Source organism: Mugil cephalus, chromosome 6 (genome assembly GCF_022458985.1).
Source record: "Mugil cephalus isolate CIBA_MC_2020 chromosome 6, CIBA_Mcephalus_1.1, whole genome shotgun sequence".
NCBI lineage: Eukaryota > Metazoa > Chordata > Actinopteri > Mugiliformes > Mugilidae > Mugil > Mugil cephalus.
Window position 1 is genome coordinate 4,914,309 of NC_061775.1, and position 26,423 is coordinate 4,940,731.

The window sequence follows — 26,423 nt, forward strand, 5'->3', positions numbered from 1 at the left end:
TATTTGGTTTGTGTGAATGGGTACAGAGTCTAAGAAAGAGAAGGTGTTATTCAATATTCTCAGAGCGAGAGAAAGCAGTTTTATGAATGTCTGAGCTTTAGGAAATAAAACTCAAAAATAATGTCACCGAACAATGACCAATGACCAGTGACCAGAGCCTGGGCGACACATTCTTTTTGCTCTCTGTGAGTGTGTGCTTGTTATATCGTGTGTTTTTGAGAAGACAAGGGAAGACTGAAGTGTGAAGGCGCTAAAAGACCAGATGATGAGTGAAGTTGTAATGCTACTACCGCTATCACTTCCACCTCTGCCTGTCACTCACACATTTCCCAACATTTTTGCTCTCGCAGCCTCACAGTCGTCGCCGACAGAGCTCCTCGCTCATTAAGACGGCGTTTAAATGCAGCGCCGGCTTAATGTGCTGTAAAGGTGTATCGTATGCTCTGCGTTCATTGTGTACTTATGGTCTTACAATATGCAACACGATTATATATCATCTCCTTCTCTCTCCGTCTGTCTCCCGCTCTCCCTCTCTCTCCATCCCAGGCGGAGATTGTCAAGCGTCTCAGTGCCATCTGTGCTCAGATCATCCCTTTCCTCTCTCAGGAGGTAAGAGTCACTGCTGCCAGACACGCTTACGCATGTACACAAAATATGCACCCACACAAACGGGAGACAGCGGCCCACACCACAGGCTGAGCAATAAAAAAGTGAATATGTCATGGATGGAAAGCCGTGTTAAAAGACACTCCGCCCTGTTGTTCTAAACTGCCGCATAAAAGTGTTAATTGATACAAAGCACACACATATTAAAGCACTTTAGAAGCATACGTATTGGTAATGGCGCAGCTCATTAGCTTTCGGTATTCTGTTGTCAATTGCTTCTGAAGGAAATTAGTCCTGTCTATTGAAAAAAAAAATCAAATTAACCAACAAATGATATATAAGTTGCACAAAAACAACTGGCTAAGCATGGTATAAATAAAGATTGAGTTACATATTGCATGTGTGTGAAACCAGTTTGGTTTCTGAAGAAGACCCTGTGGCTGCGCTCATTGTCAGATGATCTTTGAGGGAACAGGAAAGCCATGATGTGAAGGTGTTGTCACCTTCATATATGCTCCTGTGATTGACTGAAGGAGCCATCCAAGGGAAACGGTACAAGGTTGTCAGAACGGATTTGGAGTTAGAGTTGGAATGAAAAGCCTTTAAGACTAATAGATTATATTGTTTTCCAGAACTTTTAGATCCTTTTATCTTTTTTTTTTATCTACCTTTTAAGTGCTTTTTAAGCCACATTATCAGTATTTCTCCAAGTGTGTTTTGTTTCCTCTAATCACTTCTTAAAGGTACGTTTCACACCTGCTCAGTTAAACCTAAATAAATTAAAGGACTCTGGGCAAGACAATAGAACTAATTCTATTAGTTTCATTTCAACCTGTAAGTGTGTGTGTGTGTCTACTTCACACACACTTGTTTTTGTCTGTAAGTGTGAGTGTGCACTGATGAATGTGCTACCTGGAGACAGCAAGGTCACAGCTTTGTCAGTTTGATCAATATTGACACTGTGTGTGGATGTGTGCAAGCACCATCGCACACATGTATGTTTGCGTTTGTGTGCCTGATTACATTGGGATTTTGAGTAAACAGGGCAGAGATTTTAGTTAACGTGCAGCTCAGTTTGTGTGTCTCTGTGTGTGTGTAGATGTGCACATTCATCTGTGCGCGTGTGGCTACAGAATGTGTGCTTCTGTTTGTGTGGCTTTCTGTCTGTGTTTGGGTTGTGTGAATGCATGGTTGCCCAACCCAGACATTTGTATTTACAACCCCTCTTTCAAGTTTGGCTAATGTAATGGTCCTCCTGTCTTCACTGACTGTACATGCTTTATACTGTACATTATGTTTACATTGGATGTGGTAACATGGATTATTGACGATAATACAGTGTAACCTGTCATTCTTTTTGCTTTCTGTACGTGCGCATACGTGTAGCATCAGCAACAGGTGGTCCAAGCCGTGGAGAGGGCCAAGCAGGTCACAATGGCTGAGCTCAACGCCATTATCGGGGTGAGTCACCTTTATTTACCACACACACACACACACACACACACACACACACACACACACACACACACACACACACACACACACACACACATCAATTCAGAAAGATTTAACAAAAAATATGATAAATGTGTTACTCATTTATAAAAAATTAGATAAAGATCCTATTATTCTGTAATGAAGTGTGATTTGTTTTTTTGGTGAACATAACACATGTCTACCAGCAGCAGGGCTGTGAAAAGAGTAGATTACCTCTCAGAGAAATGGGAGCTCTTCATCCACCAGCTCACTGTGGCAGCTCCCTTTTGCGTCACAACTCCCTCCAATTATTTTTGACTGATTCATAAAAAAAGAAGTTGACTTTTGTCGTTATATTTTATATACAAATTTTGATAGATTATCGTTGCATAGCATAAGATTTCCTGTGATTACCTCAAGCTGACACATGTTTTGTCGGTGAAATGCTTTTAATGTGAAACTGCAGCCGTGGTGGTTCAGTTTGCATTCGCGGTAATCCCCAACCCCATCAGCTATCACCTGACTATGATTTAGCATTCTGCATTCATATCCAGACATGTGTTTAGAGAGATTACATTAGCAGTAATTTGATACAGCATTTTCCCCAGGAATGTCGCCAAAGACGCCCAGTTCTCAATAATGTAAATATGGAAACTTTGCTATGCCTTCATTAGAGGGCCTTAGGTTCAGCAACCCTTGTGTTATTTCATTCAGACATAGATAGTGTCTTAAATGACATTTACTTAACGGTAAATCTTTGAGAGAACACATCAGAGCTGCTAAGTTTAGAATGGAGTGCGCCAAAAACAGAGAATATAGTCCCCTCTGTTGTGACTCACGTACGATTCCAGTCTGCTAACTCTTTTCTGCACGTCGTCCCTTCTCTCTCACCCAATTACTTCTTGTCTCTCTCTACTACCAAACTATCCAATAAAGGCATAAAAAATAAAAGAGTATTTGTTGACAAATCTCAGTTCAGTGAGCCAACGTCTTCACTTCAAAAGACTCAGATGTTAAGCTGCGTCGCATCCACCCACCATACAGGGGTTTATCTTGCTGTACTAAATTCGCTAAAGGCATGTTTGTTGCTGCATCTGCTCCCATTTGTATAATTTTACTTAGATGTGATGAACCACTTATAAAGTTGTAATGGCTAACTTATGAGAAACTTAAATGGCTAACTAAAGGCGTCCAGCGAAGTATATTAACACAATGCCTTTTCTCTTGTCTCTTTTTTAAGCAGTGGCTATGGTTGCTGCCCGTCCCGTAAAATATGGAATTGTCCTCCGTAATGAAACGCGATTTGTTCTGTATTTTGATAAATGTCCAATACACGCCTGCCACACCCACACCTCAACACTAAATCGAACAAAATTAAACACAGGAAAAACTAAGGCCAGCAAAACTGTCATGACAGGATCTATGCAGGGCCCCCTCTCCGGTCCTCTGTGCCTGGCTACCTGCGTGTGTTAGTTAGCAGTCATCAGCGTTGCTCACAACACTCGCTCCTTTTACAAAGTGTCCACCACACCCACTCCAAAAGTGAAAACGCTGTACAAAAGTACCGATCCGAGCGGGAAGAGGCACATCCTTGGCTGGACAGTGTCAGTGGAGGCGATCACAAAGCAAACTGTAAAATGTGTAGGCGAGTGTTTTCAGTGGCGCACGGTGGACTGTCTGACATAAGACAGCATGCTTCATGAGGACAGAGCTCCTGATCACTCTCAACTTTGAGCAGTCCTGTTCAGAGCTTTACCACTGTGCTTTGGCAGACAAAGAGTTAGTCAGTGCTGTGAGGAGTAACAGGAAGTACACATGGGAAAAGAAGCAACTCAGTGAGTTTCTCATGAATCCAAGCCTGTTGAGGGAAGGAGTGTTTTGAATTTTGCACTTTTTATCTTATTTGAATAATCAGAGTTTGGGAGTGTTTTTTTCTTCTCTATTTTAAAATGTCCCCGAGGTTCACAAAGAGTCTCCACAGCACAAACAGTTATGCACTTTAAAATTGACATTAAGTTCTCTATTTATTTAGTTTATATTTTAAATATTCATCTGTTGCACAGAAACGTGTTTATCGGTAATAAAGCATTCCATGCTTTAAGTATGACTAATTGCTTTCTTGATCACCCCTTCACTAAAAACACTCGCAGGAAATAAAACAAACCAGGTCCCCCGCAGGTCCTCTGGCTGTGGTGGGCGTCCCTTCTTTTCATTTCTGAAAGGTGGCAGTAGCTGTTCATACTTGCTGTATGAATAGTGCTGTAGGCAACATTCATTACAACTTAGTTACGGACCTTAGTTCGACAGCTCCATCCGAACAACATGTAACTCTTTATTTGTTTTAAATGGAAGGTACCACACAGACCATCACGCCATAATGAAACCCTCCCATGTAATAGCGCACATCATCTAAGCAATTTCACATTGTATTATATACATGCTGTAGAGTATGTACTCACACTGTGATGCTCCTGAGTTGTGTGGTAGATGGGGCTTTCCGCAGCTTGTAAGAGCACTGATCACATTACTGTCTACTTAAAGCCCTTTGTTCCTCCCAGCACTACAAACACCGCTGTCTCTAAGGTGTGCGTTTCTGTGTGAGTCCGTGTGTCTAATACGCCGGGCTTGACAAAACAACACACACACACACACACAAAAACACCATAATGCTCTCCTCAGGATAATAACCTTTCTTTATCTTTAGCTGCTCCTTTGCTCTCCACTCTCTCCATCCTCATCTTTCTCCTCTTCCTCTCTCTGCCTCTCTCTCTCTCTGTTCATTTGCTTTCTGGATTTTCCTGTAATCTTTTATCATTCTCTTCGTCTCACTTTAGCTGTGTCCTCATCCTCCTCATTCTCCTTTCCCATTGAGTTTTTTTTTAATGTCTTATCTTTTGCTCTCTCCGCCGCACACTTTCTTTCTTCTTCCGCTCATTTACTCTCCCTGTGTCGTGCTTCCTCTGTTGTTCTAATTCTCCTTCACTTTTCACTGCTTCCTCAATGATTTCCCTCTCTGTCTCCTCATCATTTGTTCTCTGACTTCTCTTCCCTCTCTGCTTTCCCTTGACCCTGTCCTACCCCTTTCTTCTCGTGCCTTTCTTTCATAATAAATCCCATTGCCTCAATATCTCTCTGTTTTCAACAACTCTCCTTCTTTCATTCAATCACTTCCTGCCTTTACTTTCCCTCTGTACCCTGACCAATCAATGGCCTTCTCCCATTCTTTCCGTCTCCTCTTTCTCATCCTTGGTGTCCGTCTCTCTCACCTCTTAATCCACTAATCTCTTTCACCTCCTATCCGCCTTCATCTTAATTTCCTCCCTCGCTGTCGAGCTCTCCATGTGGATTTCATTACATTCACCTTCTCCCTTTCTCATGTTTCTCTCACTCCCCCCGTTTCCAACCGCAACACTCCCCGACTCCCCCCAAACTTCTTCCTTCTTGTTTATTATTGTCACCTTCTCCTGAATATTTTCACTGCCTTTGTTCTTTACTTTGTCTTTTCTAACCACCCACCCCCTTGTGTGTTACCGTCCCTCCCCTCTGTCCCCCCCCCGTTCCCCACTCCCTTCTTTCCCTGTGGCCACAGCAGCAGCAGCTCCAGCACCTGTCTCACCACGCCCCCGGCATCCCCCTGACACCCCACCCATCAGGCCTGTCCCTGGGTGCAGGGGGCTCAGGGCTCCTGGCACTGACCGGGGCCTTGGGGGTCTCAGCACACCTTGCCTCCAAAGATGACCGCAACCACCTTGACCCTGAACATCTCAGAGGTAAAGAACTTCAGAACTTCAGTTTTGTTTCTTAAACTAGATTTAAGCACTATGTGTGGTTCTGAACGCCTAAGCTACGTAGATATACATCTGTATAATGACAATAAAAAACACTGTCAGAACCTCTGGATATAAGCTTTTAGGCAGTATCAGTCTGAGACCCAGCATAATATTACCAAACACACAGTGTGTTTTTATCACAGCACTTTTTTGTTTTTTTGTTGTTTAATGTGGATGTGTTTGCCCTTAAACCTCCTACAGCCCTGAAGTGTACCATAATTGTTCCACTGTGAAAAATCTGTGCAGTTGATTTTGTTCCAGGTCAGCGTACATAAAATGTTTGTTTATAGAAAATCAATGGCATTATTGAGCATTTTGAGACGATGTTTATCAAGTTCAGCCCAAGTGAGGAAGACTAAAAGGCTCTGGGAAATTCTCCAGAATGCAAGTGTCGGATATCAGGCGTGGAGGAATAATTAGCTTCTCCCTAAATGTTTGCATTTCAGCATTTACATTAGTGCTTTTTCGTGTTTATTTCAACTGAATTAATTTGATCCTGGAACTGACACAAACAATCAGGGGAGAGAATGAGACAGCCGTTCCCATGAGGAATAGATCATTTCTGAGCACACAACATGCAAAGTAATACAATGCATCATCTGTGGCAGGAAGCTGCTTTTTTTTGTTTAAATTTGTACAGAATCTCACCTTTTGGACTGTGTTTGAACTTTCTTGTTTAGACTGCTGTCATAATATGGACAGATATATTCATAGCGCTTGAGTAAATGCGGAAGAAACGCTTTCTCCCCGTGAACTTCCATTCACCCCGATAGAATATCTTATCTTTGTGCTCTGTTTCAGGCACCGAGCCAAGAGAGACTTTCTCATGAGTAAAGCGAGAGCTAGGAAAGGAAAAAAACTGTGAGGGTAGAAAGGGAGAGTGATAGAGAGATCAATGCCTTCATATTGTCGTGTTAAGCATCTGTGTAAGAGCTTATGCGTGTCCGCTGCAGTGTGTGTTTCTGTTCTTACATATGAGAGGAAGAATGAGTGAAAAGATAGCGAGTGTTGAGAGAGGCAGCAGGGGAAGACAGCCAGCTTTGTCTGCTTGGGGAACAGAAAAAAAAGATAGAGAGGGGAGAGGAGACTCGGGCACAATAGCACGCTTGTATCTTTATTAGAGAAGAGCCGTCATAGTTCAGCCTAACCTTGGCTCACTGTGGACTGTTATTATTATCAGGACTGACGTCAAACTTTCTCTCTTTTCCCCTTTCTCATCTCTATCGCTCCCTCTTTCTCTGCTCTGTTCTCTTTCCTTCCTTCTCTCCACCCCAACCCAGAGGGAGCACCCAGCAGGGTGAGTAGCAGTGTGTGTGTGTGTGTGTGTGTGTGTGTGTGTGTGTGTGCGTACGTTGATATAAGTGTTTTCTACACCCACATTTCGCTGTGCGTGTGCATATGTGACAGTGATAAACTGAGGGAAATGGAGACGCGCTGTAAAGTGGCCTCTGGAAAAAAAAAAAAGACAGTGTGTTGCTGGAGCTCAGCCAGGAGTAGCACCACTGAACACCAGCACGATGGCTGCTCATCACCGTCAACCTTCAGCCTCTCAAGGTTTTCCACATTACAGTAACTATGGGAGCGCTACTCGTTTTACTGGTATCAGGAAGAATGTACAAATTGAGCTAATGGATAAACAAGCAACAGTTTGCGCGTGAGCACCACAAATGTTCTACTAATCTAGGAAGACTTGCAGAACAAGTGAAAGGATTATAACCCAGATATACTGCCCAAAATATTGCAGCGTCTGTAAAAAAAATCCTAATCAAAATAAATTCCTATACGATTCATCAAATAACTAGAGCAGAGGTTCTTAAATATCTGAGGTCAGTGACATACCATAGATAACCATTTCATTAGATGTTTCCCAACAGAATCCAGTCCGCAGTTAATATTGAACGTACAGTTGCACAACCGCGTTGCTGTGGTGAAGTAAAATCACTGATCCAGAAAAGTAAAATGTTGCTCACCCCGAATGGATGAACAGTCTGAGCTTGTAGTCTGTGGTACGTAATGTAACGTTTAGCTTCATTTTGCCTTAGTGCTGCGCCTTCTCCTAATGAAAACTCATTCTGTGCACCGGATAGACAATAAAGCAGGAAGCCATTATGACATTATAGTTTCCCTTTTGCTGGACTTTCTTTCATCATGCCACCGTTTTGCTATTAAACTGACCTATGTGACCCTGTAGAAAAGCGGCGGGAACACAATTGTGTGTGGGTGGGGGGTGAAAATTGAAAAAGGAAACGAGGAAGACTGAAGCTGAAGAAGCGGGAGAGCGCTGTTAAAAATATCAGCAAGTCTTTGTTCTGGCTTTTATTATGAAATGAAAATGATTTAAGAGCCCTGCCGCCTTTACTTTCCCCTCCGCAGCTCTCCATCCGCAGTGAAATCCTTAGCATAATTTAACTGCTAAAAACAATGCTGATTGTTGAGCGCCACCAGGAAAACAGTTCTCTCACGAGCGAGTTGAGGTTGAACTTAGCCAAGCATTACAGCATTCAGGAAAGGAGGGGAGAAAGGCAAAGCAGGGGAGTGATGCATATCAATGGGCATTTATCACAGAGTCCCACACTGGTAAAACATGTCAGAATTTTAAAAGAGTGAAAAAGGTGGAGGAGTAAGAGAAAGAAGAGAGGGAAGTTTGTTGAGCTGCACTGAGGTCCATTGTGTGGTTCCTCCTCTCCTCTGTTGTGCTCCTTCCTGTCATTCCCGTGGGCCCCTTCCTGTGTGAGTCACTGGTGTGTAAAACCCTCGCTGTTCTTGTCCTCCCCACAGGGGGACAGAGAATGACAAGTGGCCCTCAGCGAACCTCTGGCCCCTGCCCCGATGCTAAAACGGCGCAGTGCTTTGATGGGGTTTTCTGAGTGCTGAGCACCAGGACAGGCTGCATTGTAAATGTGCCTGCACAGCTTTATTGCCCAATAATGAGAGTCATATTTTACATGAGGACTGGTGTGTCGAGGGGAGAGCACTAATTAGCTTTATAAGCTGTCCTGTGTGCTGCTATGACGACGCCTTAACCTGTGCTTACGTCTGCTCTTCTTGCTGCGTGTGAGTGCTTAACGTTGTCCTGTGTGCTTTTATGGCGCTTTCTCTTTGCTGGTCCTGTGGCCGTTCAGTGTGCTGCTCCTTGTCTTTACCTGAGCTTCTGTTTGCAGAGTGACTGTGTGTTTGTGTTTCTCCACACCATTACCTCTACACTGGCAGAACTGTGTGTACGTATGTATGTGTGTATGTATCTCACTGCGCCGGGTGTGTAAAAAGTTGATGTGTTTGTTACCGACGTTGCTGCAATATGACATACTGTTTGTGTGTTCATGCTTTTGTTTGTGTCCTCGTCTTTCTCCAGAGTAAGTCAGTGTCATCGACAGACAGCCAGCCCGCTGAGGAGCGCCAGGGCCCGTCAGGAGGTTACTCCTCCTCGCAAGGAGGAGCCGAGGCCAAGAGGAGGCGCTGTGAAGACAAAGAGTCCCTCGCCCCACACTCCTATGTAGGTGTTTGTGCTTTGCGAGCCTGGTTAACCGAGCCTTAAATAATGCCTCAGAGGAAGCTGGACTTGCAGCAACATACAGGATGGAGAACAGGAAAGCTGTGATAGATGAAGAGTTAAGGCACAAAGTGCAAATAAAGATGATTTAAACGACAATAATTAAACATATTAAAGATATAAATAAATAAAGATAGTTTTCTGTAATTAAATAAGCACATGAAAATAAATTAAAATGCCTAAATTATTTTGTTATTACCTATCAGTTCCTTTGTTTATTTATTTTTTTATATTTCTACATTGTACATTTTTCTTTTTTGACTTTTTGATAGTCCATATCTCAAGAGTGCAATATTGAATTGAAGGCAAAAATGTCTGCAAGAAAATCTATAAAAGAGGATACAACTGAAGAATAAACATAAAGAGGACCTGTAAATCAGCAATAAACATGCAGCTCCTAATTCTAATTAAGTGCTTTTAATGTGCTATCTGGGTGCACATGTGCGTCATTTGAAGGAAAACAGAAACATAAATGTACTCAAGATGTCAGGAAGTCCCCGTGAGGAGCTGTGTTGCTGTTGTGTGCGTGTACATATAACATTGTCTACGACATTATAGGCCACACGGGGGTCGGGGGCCCGTGGCCAATTAGAGTCGTGTTTGGTTTGGATGGGCCCGGTGGGGAGGAGGAAGCAGCCAGAGGCGATGTAATGCCAGAAGAGAGACGGCCAAGGCAGATAGCTGTAATGAATTAGATGGCTATGTGTTTGCAGTCTGGAGGATTGATTGACAACGGGAGTCTGTCTGTGCAAGACGGCCTCCAGCTAAATCAGTTTGGCATCAACAACAACAGTCCAAATCTTCCCATTAGTTCAGAGCGAGAGCGAGCGCGGATAGTTTCCACTTTCTGAATGTTTTTCCTCTCGTTCTGTCTGTCAAGCCGTATTACACCTCCCATTTCTCTCCGTTTGCCTTTTGCTCCTCCATATCTCTTCTCTCTCTGCCTCTTTAACACCGTTTCTCAATTTCTCTTCGCCTTCACATTGTTTCCTTTTCAGTTCTTATGCCACCACTCATTTTTTAAAAAAATTTTATTTCTCCCTTTTCTCTTTCAATTCTTGCCTCTCTCTCGCTGCCTGTTTTCCTAGTTTGGTTCTAGAAATAGGTTGTAGCCATTGTCCTGTTTTGGCTCTGCATAATTAGGTACTGATGTCACTCCACACACTGATGTCAATAGAAATATCAGACCATGATCACATCAAAGCGCTGTTGCCATGGTGACTAAGTACCATCGTTCTCACCCCAGAGAAAAAAAAAAGAGAGATACAGAGATGTCTAGGCGAAGAGCAAAAATGTGCCATCGGTGGAGAAAGAGCAACGGGTGTGTGTGTGTGTGTGTGTGTGTGTGTGTGTGTGTGTGTGTGTGTGTGTGTGTGCGTGTGTGTGTGTGTGTGTGTGTGTGTGAAAGAGGCTGAATCAGTGTTTGTACAGAGGAGATGCTTGGTGAGACTATATGATATACAGTATCTCAGCCTTAAATGTTGAATGCTGGATAGAAGAAAGTAAGGAGCAGCCGGTGAAACTGACATATCGATCTGTGTGTGTGCACTCGTGCTGCCTTTATTATGGTCTTCATTATTTCAGTACTCCATGTTCACGTACAGTACACGTTGTGTCCTCGTGAGTGATGGAGGAAATAAATGGTGTAATCTTAACGGACACGGAGAAATGTTACATTTTACCGTTCTTATGTCTTCTTTGCTCTTCAGGACAGCGATGGAGACAAGAGCGAAGACAATCTTGTGGTGGACGTCTCCAATGAGGTCTGTATTATTTGATTTTTGAGACCCTTGTACTTGATGTGGCCATAATCTATGGTTTTATTTCAGTTGTTACTGTTTTATCTCAGTCTCCTTCTCATCAGCCTTGTTTTCGGCAGTAATAGGTAGCTGTTCTCAGTGGATAAAAATCTTACTGTCCCGTCTTACATTACAAAAAAACCATTAACCTATGAATTTATAGCAACCTCTAGCCGTTAAAAACCCCAGATATTTTAGGAGGTGGAGAACAAAATCAGAGCTAAAAGAGAGTCAAAACAGAGAACTGTCATCTAACAGTTTTACCATATCGACTGAAATGATAAAAATATTTCAGTGTTATGTTTGAGGGCATACAATCTTTCACACACTTTAATATACATGGACAGTCTTACTTGCACAGAATAAACATGTCAAAGCAAAAAATTTTCCACAGAATGATAAATACCGTTCTCAGCTTTTCAAGTAGTCCATACTCACATGCAATGTTTACTTGGGATTTTCCCTCTCCACTATGAGAAGTACTAAACTCCCCCCCATACTGCATGTCCTTGTGCAAAAGCTGCAAACCTCTCTTACAGAGAAATATTTCTGATTGCATTACAAAGCCACGTGTTAGAAGCAGACTTCCTCCAACATAATCTCTTGACAGCGTGTTGCATCCCACGCATGAATAAAGCATGAATCCAACGTTGAGAGGACCTGCGTTGCTCTTGAGAGTAACTATAGATTTACTGGGCACAGCTGGGAACCTGCCTCAGCCCCTGCATAACCCTGTCAGTCTGGCTTTCAGCCGTTCACAACTATTGTGTGCTGGTGTGTCTGCGTACGTAGAACGATGCAGTTTTTCATTCGGTTCGCTTAGATTTTTTGCTACATTTTAGACCGAGTACACATAATTGGATGATTGCCTAAGGAATAGTCTTACTCTACTGAAAGGCTTAATATTAATAGAAAATGTGTTGATTATTTATTTATTTCATTTTTAATTCAGTTCATTTGCTCCAACTGTTGCGCTCCAAAAAGTCTGAAATTAATCTGAAAATCCTTCAGATTAATAGAACAATCCCTTTGACCACAAAAAACTTGCTGTCTTAGTGTCTGTTTTAGTGTCTTTCAGGTATAGTAACCTTGGTGCGTGCATGTGTGGATATGTGCAGTGTGTGCGTGTGTGTGTGAAATGCTAAACGAGTCAGCAGGTACTGTATGTAGCTATTTCAGCTTTCCACTGCAGTTTCCTAGTAAATAGGAAGCGCTCCTATGTAAGCTCATTATCAGCTGCCTCTGTTCACACAAATACACACACTAACCGATTCTTGCTCTTTACTTTCCTCATCTACCTCCATCTATGTTCTTTCCATACTCTTGAAGACTCTGCACTTCCTTCTCTCCGCCGCGTCCCTTACCTTCGCTCCCTCTCTCCCATTCTTTTCACCTCGCTCCACTCCCCTCCTGTTTCTCCTCCTTCCTCTCATTAGATAACTGCAGTCTAGTTCATTTAATATATGCAAAGCCGTTTATGCCTCTGGAATATTTTGGTTCTTTAAATACTTCACGCAGTGTACCAAAAATATGCTTCACCCAAGCCCGCTGTATTTTGATATTGCACACAAAAGCGGAACTGGTCTCTTGTGTGATTTGGAAAGTGGTACAAAGGCAGAGAGAGAGAAAATGTGACAAATGTGGGTAATAGAAGAAAAAAGGAGGGAAGCTCTCCAGTGAACTGCGTGTGCGTGTGTATGTGTGTGTGTTACACAGAAAATAAACATGCATGTGTTGAAACATACATGGGTGCATATGTTTGTATTCTTCTATGGAGATTAACATGTACACACCATCCAAATGTCTGTGTGTGTAGTTAGTGTAGTTGTAGGAGGAGTTGAAGCAGAAGAACTATGTGTGTGTGTGTGTGTGTGTGTGTGTGTGTGTGTGTGCACGCGGGCGTCCGAGCGTGTGTGTGTATAAGCGCTAAAATGTCTGTGCTGATCACTGTGACCCAGAGAGAAGTGCTTACTCCAGCACTCTGTTCCGGGGGAGGCAGCGCTGGCTCAACAGTAGCTCCAGTGATGAAAGCCTCTGTAACAGCAACATTATCTCCAGGTCCACACACACACTACTGCAACAGTGACAGTCTCCGGCGCTTCCTGTAATGTCTCCTAAACTCTGAGTCCATTTACAGATCACAGCGCAGTCTGTGACCAGGGTTTACGTTGGATCCATCGAGAGAATCGAGAGATTCTCCCATAATTAAGTTTATTTTCAAACTTTGTAACCAATAGGTATTGCTTTGCTTAGTTGTGACAAAATGTATTTCATTATTGCTTCAACTAGAGTACATCTTATGATCACAGCTTATAGTCCTGGTAGCTGGTTTTTGTCCTAATGAATGTGTGAAAGTAAACCAGACACCAACTCGTCATGTGTTTATACCCCTTGTTTGGTGGCTGTAGAGATTTAAATGTTGCACAGTATAAAGTGTAAAAATGTCCCAGTATAACAATGAGGATCAGTAATAAAACAAACACCAGAGTGGTTTAATCACTGTGTGGTGAGAGACTGAATGACACATCTGAGGACTGTTTTACTCTGAATCATTTCCTCCTTTCTCTTTGTCATTCAGGAGCCTAACTCTCCTGCCGGGAGTCCTCCTCATTCGCCGCATGGAAACGGGTTAGACCGGGCCCCTACCCTAAGGAAAGAGCTCCCAGGCTCCTCGAGCACCGGCGATGCCCCCTCCACCCCAAATCCCCGCAGCCCCACCCCAGGGAAAGCCAAGGACTCTGCACAGGTAGGACAGACACATAGATGATTCATATTCTGTTAAACTGTTGAACAAGCTGTTTCATTGTAATTCTATAGTTCAGTGTAAGCAGCGCCCTACTGCATGTGTTTAATTCTCAATTTAATTAATCTTAATTGTTTCACCTCCCTGCAGATGGACAAGTCCCAGTCTCCACTGTCTAAGTCTGGCACTCCATCCCCATCCCACCGTGAGACCCTTACCCCAGGAGCCCCAGGAGCTCCAGGAGCTCCAGGTCCCAGCACCTCCTGCCTTCGCCTGGTCAGCAAAGCAGCAACCAGTGCCGACCCCCTTGGTGAGACTTGTCTGACTGGCTGAGCTAAAATTGAAAACTTTTAAAAATGCGGCCTTGATATGACAACCCTTAATAAATGTGTTTGTTAGCATTTGATTATTCGGGAAAACGAGTCAATATTACATATCTGCGAGTTTAAAAAGTTTGTGCACTTTTAGGATTATAAGTTAATTTCATGGACTTTAATCCAATAAAAAAATCGTGAAAGGACCTGAAGTAAGCAGTTCATGTGAGGAAACCCACCAACATCTCAGAGCTGAAGCCACTACCGTAGACATTTAGTGGCTGTTATTGCAGTACAAGGGGGTCGGAAAAACAAGGACTGAGATACTTTTTAGAAGAGTTCATCCACGTTTGCAGATATGCACAAATAACCAATTTGAATGCTTGAATAAATAAAACAAGAAGTACAATATGTCATTTCTCTTTGTCTACTTTCAGGACATCCACTCATATTTTCAGGGCACAGAAACTTTAAAGCAGTACTCTGTATATTTTTAAGGATTTGAGTTTTGAGTGTTATGACTGAGTATATTTGCAGCCAGTCTTCCTCTGTCCTTCATTCCATACATCCTCTTGTCCCTCAGTTTTTCCATGTCCACATTTGTTAATGCTGTGACAGTCATAGTCATGCAGGCATCGTTTACATTTTTTTTTTAAATGGTAAGACTCCATGAAAAATGACGGTTCTCTGACTACATTACTGTCGTGCTTTTAAGCAAAGTTGCTAACTGCATCTGTGACGAGCAAAGAAAAGAAATTTGATAGCTCCCCAGTCAGAACCTTGGTTGGCTGGTGTCTGAACTGATATAGTCTTATTAAAGAAAAGGTTTCCCTTTCTTCTCAACCCCTCTGTGATTGTGATTGTGTTTTATGTATTGTTGTCCCTTATTTCCTTCCATCCCTCAATCCTCAATCCCTCCTTCCTCTTTCCGTCCCTCCCCAGCTCTCCGCAGTCCCATGTCTGTGCCCCCTGGTTCATACCCAGCTCATTTTGGCGTGGTGTCCCACGCAGGACTGAATGGGGAGCTGGCCAGCCCAGGAGGTTTCGGTGGGGCTCTGACTCTCTCCCCACAAATCAGCGCAGCAGCCAGCGCCTACTCCCGAAGCCCCATGGTAAGTAAAGGCCAAGTTCTCTATCAAAGTTTGATTTATTGTCCAGATTCGACCTTGCAACTGTCATCGCACTATTTAAGGACTTGATGAATCTACTCTGCATTGTCAGTAGCAGTGCTTTCCATTTGTCGTATAGTCAAAGTTTATGTTCATGTTTACATTCTCTAATTTAGGGCCTGACAGTCATAGAGGAGCTTTGCAGGTTATTAAATGTATAATCCAAAATTCTAACTTAGAGTGGAGTAGCACTACTAAAGAAAACTTAGATTTTCCTTAACTTTCAGAATATTGTTTTCAGTCTCAGTTAACATGCCAAACGTCAGAATCATGTACATACATAAACATGGAGGAGCCCAAAGAGTCCAAAGAGTCAGATGAATTTTTCTCATTTTCTCTGTACTTGTTACACCTTTTGATGACGATTACCTAGAAATCTGCTGGTACACTTTAGGTATTCCTGTTAATTCTTCATCCACTCTTTACTTCCCACCAGGTGGCGTATGACTCGCGGTCTCACCTAAGGGCCCCTGGGCTGTCCTCGTCTCTCCCTGGTTCCTCTGGTGGCAAGCCGTACGTTAATGCTTCTGTATCACATTTACATTTACACAGTTGTTGCAGAATATGTGGACAGGAAAAGTATGTAATTACCAGAATATCACGACACAACGTGTTTCTGTTTCCAAGTAAAGCATACACTTTTTCATTTTGAGATAAAAGCTGCATATTATCTTTACTTGGTACTGCTATTAGTATCGTAATGTATATATTACACATACATAGCAGATTAGGATGTTGATTTAAAAAAAAAAAAAAAAAAAAAAACCAAAGCTGTAGGAAAGCCGAGCAGGATAAGATCATGTCAGGCTAGAAAAGTAGTACGGCACAGATGGCCCCACACACTTCAGTACTAGCTCAATGATAATCCAAAAACATTAGGATCAGTTGGGAATCCAAATCCTTAGTAGCTTTTGTACCCAGTAGTTTACAGTTTTGCACATTAACTCTGTTTGATACCTGAAAACCCCACATACCTGAAAAACCGGGACATTTCTGGTGTCCACAGCAGCTACTCTGAGACATTAGCACATTTTCACCTGCCTTTGCCAACTGAGGAATTATGTTGTTTTTGTCGTTTGTTGCAGAGTAGTAATTCATTCTTGCAGCGCTAATTTGAAATCATAAAACAACCCTGGCTCCCAACCGCTATGGTATTGATCAGCCATTAGCAATGCCGCACTGCTTCTTCCCTGTAATACAATCTGCCATTATGCATTCCCACCCACAGCTACAGTGAGCCCAGTAATTGCCAGAATTTGGGAAAAGATATAATTAAACTATTGGCATTTCAAGGCCATTATGATGCCGTCACGACTTTCACACTGACATCTGTGTGCATGTTAGTGAGTTATGTATCTATGGCTCTGCTTTCACTTTCTCATGGATTGATTTTCATCATATTTCTCAGTCTCCTTCATGCTCTGTCGTTTTGAAGAATCAATTCGTTTGTTGTCCCTTCCCTCCGTCTTCTCCTCAGTGCCTACTCGTTCCATGTGAGTGCAGACGGTCAGATGCAGCCGGTGCCCTTTCCCCCCGACGCTCTGCTCGGTCCAGGAATCCCCCGTCACGCCCGTCAGATCCACACCCTGAACCACGGAGAGGTGGTGTGTGCCGTCACCATCAGCACCTCCACGCGTCACGTCTACACCGGAGGCAAGGGCTGCGTCAAGGTGTGGGACATCAGCCAACCAGGAAGCAAGAGCCCCATGGCCCAGCTGGACTGTCTGGTGAGACGTGAGGGCAGAGGGGAGACAGGCACACACACACCAACATTGAAACTAGAGATGGGTACACAGACAAACACCCACATAGACGTCCATGCAAACAAATGTGTGTATGTACAATGTACTGACTGAGCAGATTTGTTGTTATTGGCTGTGGCATTTCTCCTCCACAGTTTTGGTAACTGACATCGAAATGTTCACATTAATTTCCTGAATGTCTCCAGTGTCGCCATCTGCCTGAGAAAAGCTTCATGAACTTAATCTAACTTGTTTCCTTAACTTGTCTAACCAGAACAGGGATAACTACATCCGCTCGTGTAAAATCCTCCCCGATGGCCGAACCCTGATCGTTGGTGGGGAGGCCAGCACGCTGTCAATCTGGGATTTGGCCACGCCCACTCCTCGCATCAAGGCAGAGCTGACGTCGTCCGCTCCGGCCTGCTATGCTCTGGCCATCTCCCCTGACAACAAGGTCTGCTTCTCCTGCTGCAGCGACGGCAACATCGTCGTCTGGGACCTTCACAACCAGACGCTGGTCAGGTAAGAGGAGAGACTCATAAATTAGATGTTTCACGTCCTCAGACTTATTGTAGTCAGCAGAGAAGAAAGGAAGGAGGGGGAAGGAAGGTAAAGGAGCATGGATATTTCAGGAACTTCAAGACAAATCAGGAAAAGAGAGAAGAGACGGTAAAATATGGATATAATCGTTGCAGCCCGGGGCTCCCTCAGCTAACCCCATGGTCAGGTCGAAAGAAGGGGGATACACAAGCCATAGGGGATATGGATAGGATAAAACATCAAGGTATCTGCAAGGTAGGGCTTAAAGAAGGAGGAGAAGTGGTAAGGTGGAAGATGGGAGCAAGGGAGGGAAGAGGATCAGGTGTGGGTGGGTTGAGGGCAGTGGGTGCTGCAGGGAGGGAAGCTTTAAAATATATTTGTTCTGACACATCCAAAAGAAAAGAAGCGCAGGAGGCAGACTCTGCCGCTCGTGTGTATTTGCAGGTGTGTGTGTGTGTGTTTGTTCTCAGAAGGTCTCGTGTGTTGTCCTCCCGGCAGGCAGTTCCAGGGCCACACAGACGGAGCGAGCTGCATCGACATCTCCAACGACGGCACCAAGCTGTGGACGGGAGGCCTGGACAACACAGTCCGCTGCTGGGACCTCAGAGAGGGACGCCAGCTGCAGCAACACGACTTCACCTCGCAGGTACACACACAAGACACTCACGAGACACTCACACATACAAGTACCCACATAGTTCATGCGCACAGATAATATCATCCAGTAGCTAAGCACAGACTTGCAGAACATGGTCAAACGCACATATTCTTCATTTCATCTACAGGCATGCATCAAATTGACATATATCTGACAAGTCAACACAAATATACAGTAAACACACACACACACACACACACACACACACACACACACACCGTGACCTGGCCTTACACCAGCATGATCTCACCTTACTGGTTTACACACACACTCGTCCCCTCCTCACTGTCACAGCAGACCTATAGAGTTGACCACTGTTGTCAAATGAGTTTCGATCCACCGTGTAATGACTTTCTCTCTCACTTTCCGTCTCTCTGCGTCTACCATTTTTCTTCTCTCCTTTCCCGTTCTGTCTATTTCATTCCCTTCGTGACTTTATTTATTAAATTACTCCGTGTTTACCCTGTTTACCTTACCCCACTGCTTTTCTCAACTTTCCACCATCTTTCCTTTCCCCCCTGCTCTCACTCATCATCTTTATCTCTTCTCTCTGATAACCTGCATTCCTTCATTTCCACTTAATCCCTCCATCTGTCCTCCCTACATCCGCCCATTGTTCTCCTTTCATCAACCTTATCTTCTTTCCTCCCTCATCCTCCATCCCCTCACTTCTTCTTTTCATTCCACATTTGTTTTCATTTCTGCGCCCCGTGCTCGTCCTCTCACTTCACTTTCTGCCTTCACTCCCATCCCCTTTGGTTCTCCTCCCTTTTCCTCCCCCGCCATCTCCAGATCTTCTCTCTGGGCTACTGTCCGACAGGCGAGTGGCTGGCTGTGGGAATGGAGAGCAGTAATGTGGAAGTCCTGCACGTCTCCAAGCCTGACAAGTACCAGCTGCACCTCCACGAGAGCTGCGTTCTCTCCCTCAAATTCGCCTACTGCGGTACGAGCACACACTTTTATCACTTCCTGGACATTTTTTGCACTTTATTCCGCCTCCATCGTCCCTCTTTCTTTGTTTAACACGTGGCACTGTGTGTGTGTGTTATTTCAGGGAAGTGGTTCGTGAGCACAGGAAAAGACAATCTGTTGAATGCATGGAGGACACCATATGGAGCTAGTATTTTCCAGGTGAGGGATGAGTGCAGTGCTCTGGGGATGTTTATGCTCTCTTCCTCTCTCTGTATACATATACAGGATATGCACATTCATCGTCATATCTCAAAACATACGTTGCATCTGCGGAGACATGGATAGTGTCTTCTTCGTGCACTTACACTCTCCCTGTACCACGCGCTCACTCTCTGAGCCCTCGAGGCGGAAGTGATGACGGGGTTTAAGAGGGAGAGTGCAACGATAAACATTTTTAAAATTCCACATTTGTTGATCCAAGGTGACCTGCAGAGGTTTATCAGAGGGCGCAACCCGTCAAACACACAAAGCACACAAAACGTCATCATTCCGCCGAGTTCAGTTGCCCCGTCTGAGGAAACGTGAATATGCAGGGATGCAGTATTTTTAGCTTAGCCAGTACATCTGGGTGTGAATGAAACTCGAGAGGGGAGATGAAGGCATGTTTAAGCTGAGCATGTTGTGTGTGTGTGTGTGTGTGTGTGTGTGTGTGTGTGTGTGTGTGTGTGTGTGTGTGTGTGTGTGTGTGAGATGGGGGGTGGGGGGTGGGGGCGCAGTGTGCCTGTCATATTTCTGTAAGCTACAGTGGGCAGCAGGGTTGGCGGATCCTGCCTCTCCCTGTGGACTGAAAGCAGAATGCTGGCTATCTGGCTTTGTAATCCAAATGCCAAACGTTCCTCCTGCCAAAAACCTCCTTCCTGTCACTGTGCTGTACAGAGTCTCCTCTTCCTCCTTTCTGGTTTATCGCCGTCTTTTCCTGTTTCTGTCTCCGTGCTCCTCTTTTCAAACCGCCACTCCTCTCTCGCTCCCATTATCTCTCTTTCTCTCGCCTCGTCTCTCTGCTTACTGTTGTCTCTCTGTGCTTATTTTATCATTTTTATCTTTCCTGCAAATCTTTCTCAACCCTCACTGTCTTCTTTGACCTTGTTTATCGCTCTCGTGTCTTCATGCCTTAAAATAATTATTTCTTTCATGTTTTCCTTATCCTTCCTCCGTTGTTCATTCCTTGCTCAGTCTGTGGTATCTTGGTCTTTATCCTCTCTTTGTTTCGTTCTCGTTATTTTCAAACATTTACAACAAGACAGATGCCATAAACAGTACAAGCTTATGAACATATGTCGAGTAACAGAAAACAGAAAAACAATGAGTTGGTCTCATGAGGTTTTTGTTCTTCTTTATTTTGCAGCCAAAAGAGCAGTTTTTCCTCATCTCCAGCACTTGGTGTTTACTTTTTCCTTTTAGAAATAGTTTTTCTTAGATTAACATATTTTAGTGCGTTTAATGAGAAAGTGAAGCTTGTTTTGTTCACTTGAAGTTTTCTAGGTTACCACTGTGTTAGTTTCATGTTGCCTGGGCGGCTCTTGGCATCAAGTGGAGCCGAAATGACGAAAAACGATCAGCAACATTTTTAGATAATTACTCATGATCATTTAAGTTGTTTTTCTAATAGTTGCTTTATTGAATAGTGTTTTTGCCCAAGCATTTCAGCTGTGTTTTTCCTCCAACTCCTCTTTGATTTCACAACATAGGCGCCTTATATGTAAGACTGGTCATTCCCAAGAGAGAGAACTGTGGCTTTGCATGTGGCCTTAGCTAGCGGACGTATCATGGGGACGGTGATGAGCTCGATCTGTGGTCAGTGACGGCGCTCTGCTGGAATCCGCTTCCTGTCTCAGATGCCGTGTGCTGCAGCTTCTAAGATACAGCCCTCATCATCTGCAGAACTGGGGAAAAAAAGCAAAAACAAAGAAAGATGTAGTTATGTCAGTGAACTGTAGGGCCTTCATAGGCTGGGATACTTTTGAGGTAATTTCTTCCAAGGTGAGGACTTGCTTCAGTGATTTTCAGCCGACAGAGTAAACGTCATCATCTCTGTGTGCCTCTGTCTGCTTCATCAATACTAAGGTGTTTATAGTGGTCAGAAGGTTGATAGTGATGTTTAAGTACAAATTAAATCCCCACTAGGTACATTTTTTTTCAGCAGTCTTTAGACACACATTCAAGGTCTCGCATTAAGCAAAGAAGATTTAATGAAGTTGTTTTCTCTCCAGTGTATAAAGTGAAGAAAACACATCATAAATACCCATACGTTCAAATGTGTTGTTCACTCATAAGTTGTTCCCAAGTTTCCCAGTGTTTTCCTGTGTGTACTTTCCTCTTTTTTAAACTCATCTTTTAGCCTGTCATTGCATCTCTCCCTCATGAATCCTCTCCCTCCCTTGCTATCTTGGTACAGTATGAGAGATCCTGTGTGAAATGGCCTCTCACCGGCGCCTTGATGATTGACAGCCCCGCTGTGCCTTGTAGCACGGGAGGGAGGGGAAGCGAGGGTGGGGGAGTTTAGAGAGGAGGAGGAGGAGGAGGACGAGTCGACATGATAGAGGGAGACTGAGTGAAAGGGGAGCTTTCAGCGAAAGACGATGGAGGGGAGTGGAGGAGGAGGAGGAGGAGGAGGAGGAGGAGGAGAGCCTGGGACGAAAGGAAGGAAGATGAATGATGACGGAGCGCTCGGTGGGGGGAGGAGGAGAGGGGTTCGGGGGGGGTTAGTAGACGGAGCTTTAGATCATCTAAAGCCAGGTGTCCAGGTATGGCTCTCGGACACAGAGGGATAAAATGAAGCAAATAAAAAAGGGAAAGATTTTTGCCAGTTCACGCGGGCCGTCAGACTTGTGCTGCTTAAACCTGCAGCTAATGAGGCAGCGTCTCACCAGACACTGAAAAGAAATAAAAAATAAAAAAAAAAGAGCTGCGTGTCTGACGGTGCAGCAGCCGGATGAGTCAGCATCCTGGAGCTGTCTGTTTGGAAATAATTGTCGACTGTTTTCAAATGCAAATATGTCTTTGTATGATTGAGTGTTAAGTGATGACTCATATCTTTTCTAACATTTCTGTCTCTCTTTGTGTTTGTTCCTCTCCATCTGTCTCCGTCCATCCATCAATGCACCCCTCTCTCTCTCCCTCTCTCTCTCTCTCTCCCTGGTGTGTGCCTTTGTCTCTCGTCCGGTCCCAGTCCAAGGAGTCTTCGTCTGTGCTGAGCTGTGATGTCTCCCCAGACGACAAGTACATAGTGACGGGCTCCGGGGACAAGAAGGCCACGGTGTATGAGGTGGTGTACTGAGGGCCGTGACGAGATGGGAAGAGACGGAGAATTCTTTTTCTTTCTTTCTTTCTTTTTTTCTATTTGAGGGGGGGGGGGTAGTTGCCCTGCCGACCACTCCTGATCCTAATTACATCAGCAACTGCATCACTTCCGTCTCAGTGCTCCCGACCCTCACCCCTAAATCATTACCCCCTCTCCTCCCTTTTTGCTGTGATATAAGCTACCGTTGAAGCTCCCAAATGCCCCCTCCCCTCCCCTCCTCTCCCTTCCCCTCCCCTCAGCTCCCTCCACTTTCAACCCAAGGATGAGGCATGATAGCAGAGAGAAAGGCAGCATGGGAAGCAGCAAGATAAGAAGGACAAAGGAAAAGAGCGGTGGAGCAGAGAGATAAAGTTGGGAGGAGAAAGAGGGAAAGACGAGGAGAGGAGAAACCGAAAGTGCGGAAGGAAGAGAAATGAAAGGGAGGAAGAGGAGGGGGAGAGGGAGGCAGGGTAATTAGGGCTGTTTCCTGATTAAGAGCTCAGTGGAAGGGAGGCCCCCAGAGGAGGCGTAGAGCGGCACTGTGGGAGCGCCAGCCAGGAGCACTGATACCACACAATCGATTCATTAGCCAGACAGTGGAAGCCTTAATGAGGCTGACGCCGCATCTCGTTCTCCCCAGCGAGAGGTGTCAGGAGCTGGGGAATGATGACGCTCCGAGATGGAAGTGGGGGGCGGGAGGGGGGGTTAGGCTGTTTCAGATATCCACATACACCAGCATGAAACACAGACCTGCTCACACACACTCTCACGAGCCCCCACGTCATCGGGCAAGAATACACACACTCGGTTACACCCCCTCGAGGTAGTTGTATGAAGACAGAAACACACACAGCACCCAATTAAACATTCATCGCCGCGCTCCCTGTCTCACTGCTTAATATCTATTTTATTTTGGTCTGACAAAGGCAGCGTCTAATGAGCAGCCGAGTCAATGGGATTCTCCCAGGGCCCAGAGACACAAACAGAGAACATCAGCCGAGCTGTTCCTTCTAATTCCTCTGGATTGTTCTCCTGACACCGTGCGCTGCACTCACTCTCATTAAAGGCACTGTCAGCTAGACGAAGTAGCAGCACGCCAGCTTCACTGGAAGGTACACAAGAGGGCAAATTAACACCACGCGATTACGCCATCATCAGCAGCCGACTAAGCAGCGACTAATCCGATTCCGATTTTATGCAACTAGTCGCTGTTTTCACTTGCAAACCGGAAGAGATTCCATGTTTATCAGTTCTAATCGCCTCCTATCATCTCTGCCTGCCTGCTGATGTCTTAGTGCTCAAAGTGCTCCGGCTAAATCCTATTTGATAAGCTATTGATTTATTTTCACTGAGACGCTAAACACCTTAAAGTAAAACTTTTGTGAAATTGTTTTTTTTTTCCACCAAAATTTTAGATGAGAAGATTGGTGCTGCTCTCGTGTCTGTAAGTTTGAAGCTGCTTAGAGCAACCTGCTAGCTTAGCTTAGCTTAGCATCGTTCACAGACTGAAAACTGAGGGAAACAGCAAACCTCATGCTAGCTAAGACTCCAGGAAGTCCAAAGCGAGGAACATTCTGGCTCATGAACCTTAGCAAAAAGACAAATCACTATTTTTACACTTTTCTTCAGAGATTAAACAAATGAGAAGCAAGCAGTTAATTAGCGACACATTTTTAACTTTCAGCCAGAGTCACCCCAGCTGCCTTTTCCCGTTCCTGCTCTGCTTTTAAGCTTAGCTAACCAGCTTCATGATTACTATGTGGACATGAGAGGGGTACTGTTTCTTTCCTTCTAATCCTTGGCAAGAAAGTGACTCAGAAAAATGTATTCTTTAAACTGGATTTGTACTTTTGAATCCTCCTTGTATCATATTCCAAACTGGCAGCCAAACTCTATATCAGAGCTCTCTGCTTCTGTAGGACATGCGTCACCAGTGTGTAGATCGAAAAGGCACATTTCCAGATTTTCTTATCTCTCGTTAATTTCAGCATTTTTTATGAATAGTGATTGATCGTCTTATGTAATGACATGTTTATGTATTGCGGTTGCCTATGACTGTGTTTGGGGTTCAGGGAAGCAAACAGAGAGGGACGCGCTCACACGGAGACACTAAAGATCAAGTGGAACACAGGAGGGAAAATATTTTTTTGGACCCCCCCCCCCCCCTTTTTTTTTGTTGTTTGTTTAATATGTACCTTTATCCTTGGTGATGGTGACAGGCAGAGGACGTAAAACACCATCAATCCAATGTAAAGAAAAAAATGAGACCCTCAAAACATGGGAGAAAAGCTCCTCTGTCTGTTGTTTGTTGTTTTTATTTTATTCCCCTTTTTCAAAAGTGGTAGTAAGCGTACTTTACTCAGTCTTTCAGTCCTTACTGTGTAGTATTAAACTCTGTTTCTGTTGAGTCTGTGGTCTGTGTACAGCAGGCATTGGCTGACGATATAGATTTAGCCACTGAAGAGGTTCCACTGTTACTGCATGCTCGTTGCACTAAAGCTCCACCGCTGGTAGAAAGAAATGAGGCTGATTATAATCAGCAGGTACCGTGGATGGTCTCACAGCTCACCGTTTTACAGAAGAAAGGACATTTTACACAACAGTATGCAATTTAGTTCAACTGTACAAAATGTAAGCAAGATTTGTCCATGTTTTTTTTTTTTGTTTTTTTGTTCGTTTGTTTTTGTTTTTTTTGCTGCAGCACTAACGCAGAGTAGAAGAAAAAAACAAGGGACTTCTGTGATGGCTGCTGAGCCAACATGGCCTCAGAGATAATCTGTACAGTTTAATGCCTTTGCCTGCCTCTCTCCCTTTCTGTGTGACAGCCACAGGCGGACTTAAATGATATCCTCATACACAAGCTTGTATACTACTCAAAATGACGCTGTATAATGGCTATGCATCCGGTGGTATAGCGTGAATATTTGGGACATTTGTATTTGATACTCTTCTTTAACTCTCTGCAACATCTCTAACATCTCTCCCCCTGCCTGTGCTTCTCTGCTCCAACAGTGTAAAAACTTTTTTTCCCTCTTCTTTTTTTTTTATTTTACAAGCTCATGTTTGGTTTCTCTTTTAAAAAGCCAAGGAACTTTTTTTTTTATTGCACTGTGTCTTCCCTCCTGATGCGTTTCCCATGTGCTGTACAAGAAATACTATATGTGAAAAATAAACCAAACTTGTGTTCATCCTTTCATGCGTCTGCTTTGTTTGTCATTTCACTGTGGGGTGGTGGTTAGTCTGCGACTTTGGTCCACTCTCAAGTGTTACAAACTCGTCAGCCACAACATTACAACCAGCTGCCTAATACTGCTTAGTTCTCCCCCTTTGCCTCCCACAAAGACTGAGTGCACGGGGTAATAGACACAGGCCTTCTGAAGGAGTCCTATCAAGTCTGGGTTTTGAGACATGTGGGTTGAGGAGAGGAGCCTCTGTGGATCAGGCCTGTTCCAGATCATCCCACAGATACTTGATCAGTTTAGGGTATGGGGAGTTAAAAGCTTGGACTATTTTTCATTGTCATTTGAAACTGTTCAGTTTTTGCGATGTGGAAGGCTGCATTGTCCTGCCGGGGTGTCATATGGTAGGGGTATCTGATCAGTAACGTTTAGGTGGACTGTGGGCTTCTCATCAGAACATTGCATTGCAACATGATTATTAATGTTCCTTTCACTTCTCCCTGGTTTTAATGATGTGGCTGACAGTGAATGCTGACAACTTTATGACCAACGGCTGTGATATGCG

At 44.1% G+C, this 26,423-nt stretch overlaps 1 protein-coding gene across 3 annotated transcripts in view; it reads left to right on the forward strand.

The window, feature by feature from the left end:
* The window catches only part of tle2b (TLE family member 2, transcriptional corepressor b), a 73,228-nt gene extending 47,355 nt beyond the window's left edge, over window positions 1-25,873 (forward strand). The window contains exons 5-20 of one of the 3 annotated variants that reach the window (XM_047586505.1): window positions 547-609; window positions 1,993-2,067; window positions 5,672-5,852; window positions 7,193-7,209; window positions 9,265-9,405; window positions 11,172-11,225; window positions 13,840-14,007; window positions 14,155-14,314; window positions 15,261-15,430; window positions 15,924-16,000; window positions 16,965-17,214; window positions 17,504-17,751; window positions 18,268-18,415; window positions 19,220-19,370; window positions 19,482-19,558; window positions 22,569-25,873. In XM_047586505.1, coding sequence (XP_047442461.1) covers window positions 547-609; window positions 1,993-2,067; window positions 5,672-5,852; window positions 7,193-7,209; window positions 9,265-9,405; window positions 11,172-11,225; window positions 13,840-14,007; window positions 14,155-14,314; window positions 15,261-15,430; window positions 15,924-16,000; window positions 16,965-17,214; window positions 17,504-17,751; window positions 18,268-18,415; window positions 19,220-19,370; window positions 19,482-19,558; window positions 22,569-22,676 — 2,088 coding nt within the window. In that variant the 3' untranslated portion in view covers window positions 22,677-25,873. The remainder of the gene's footprint in view (window positions 1-546; window positions 610-1,992; window positions 2,068-5,671; window positions 5,853-7,192; window positions 7,210-9,264; window positions 9,406-11,171; window positions 11,226-13,839; window positions 14,008-14,154; window positions 14,315-15,260; window positions 15,431-15,923; window positions 16,001-16,964; window positions 17,215-17,503; window positions 17,752-18,267; window positions 18,416-19,219; window positions 19,371-19,481; window positions 19,559-22,568) is intronic. The other 2 variants (XM_047586507.1, XM_047586506.1) reach the window with 2 other exon arrangements.
* The last annotated feature ends 550 nt before the right edge of the window (window positions 25,874-26,423 follow it).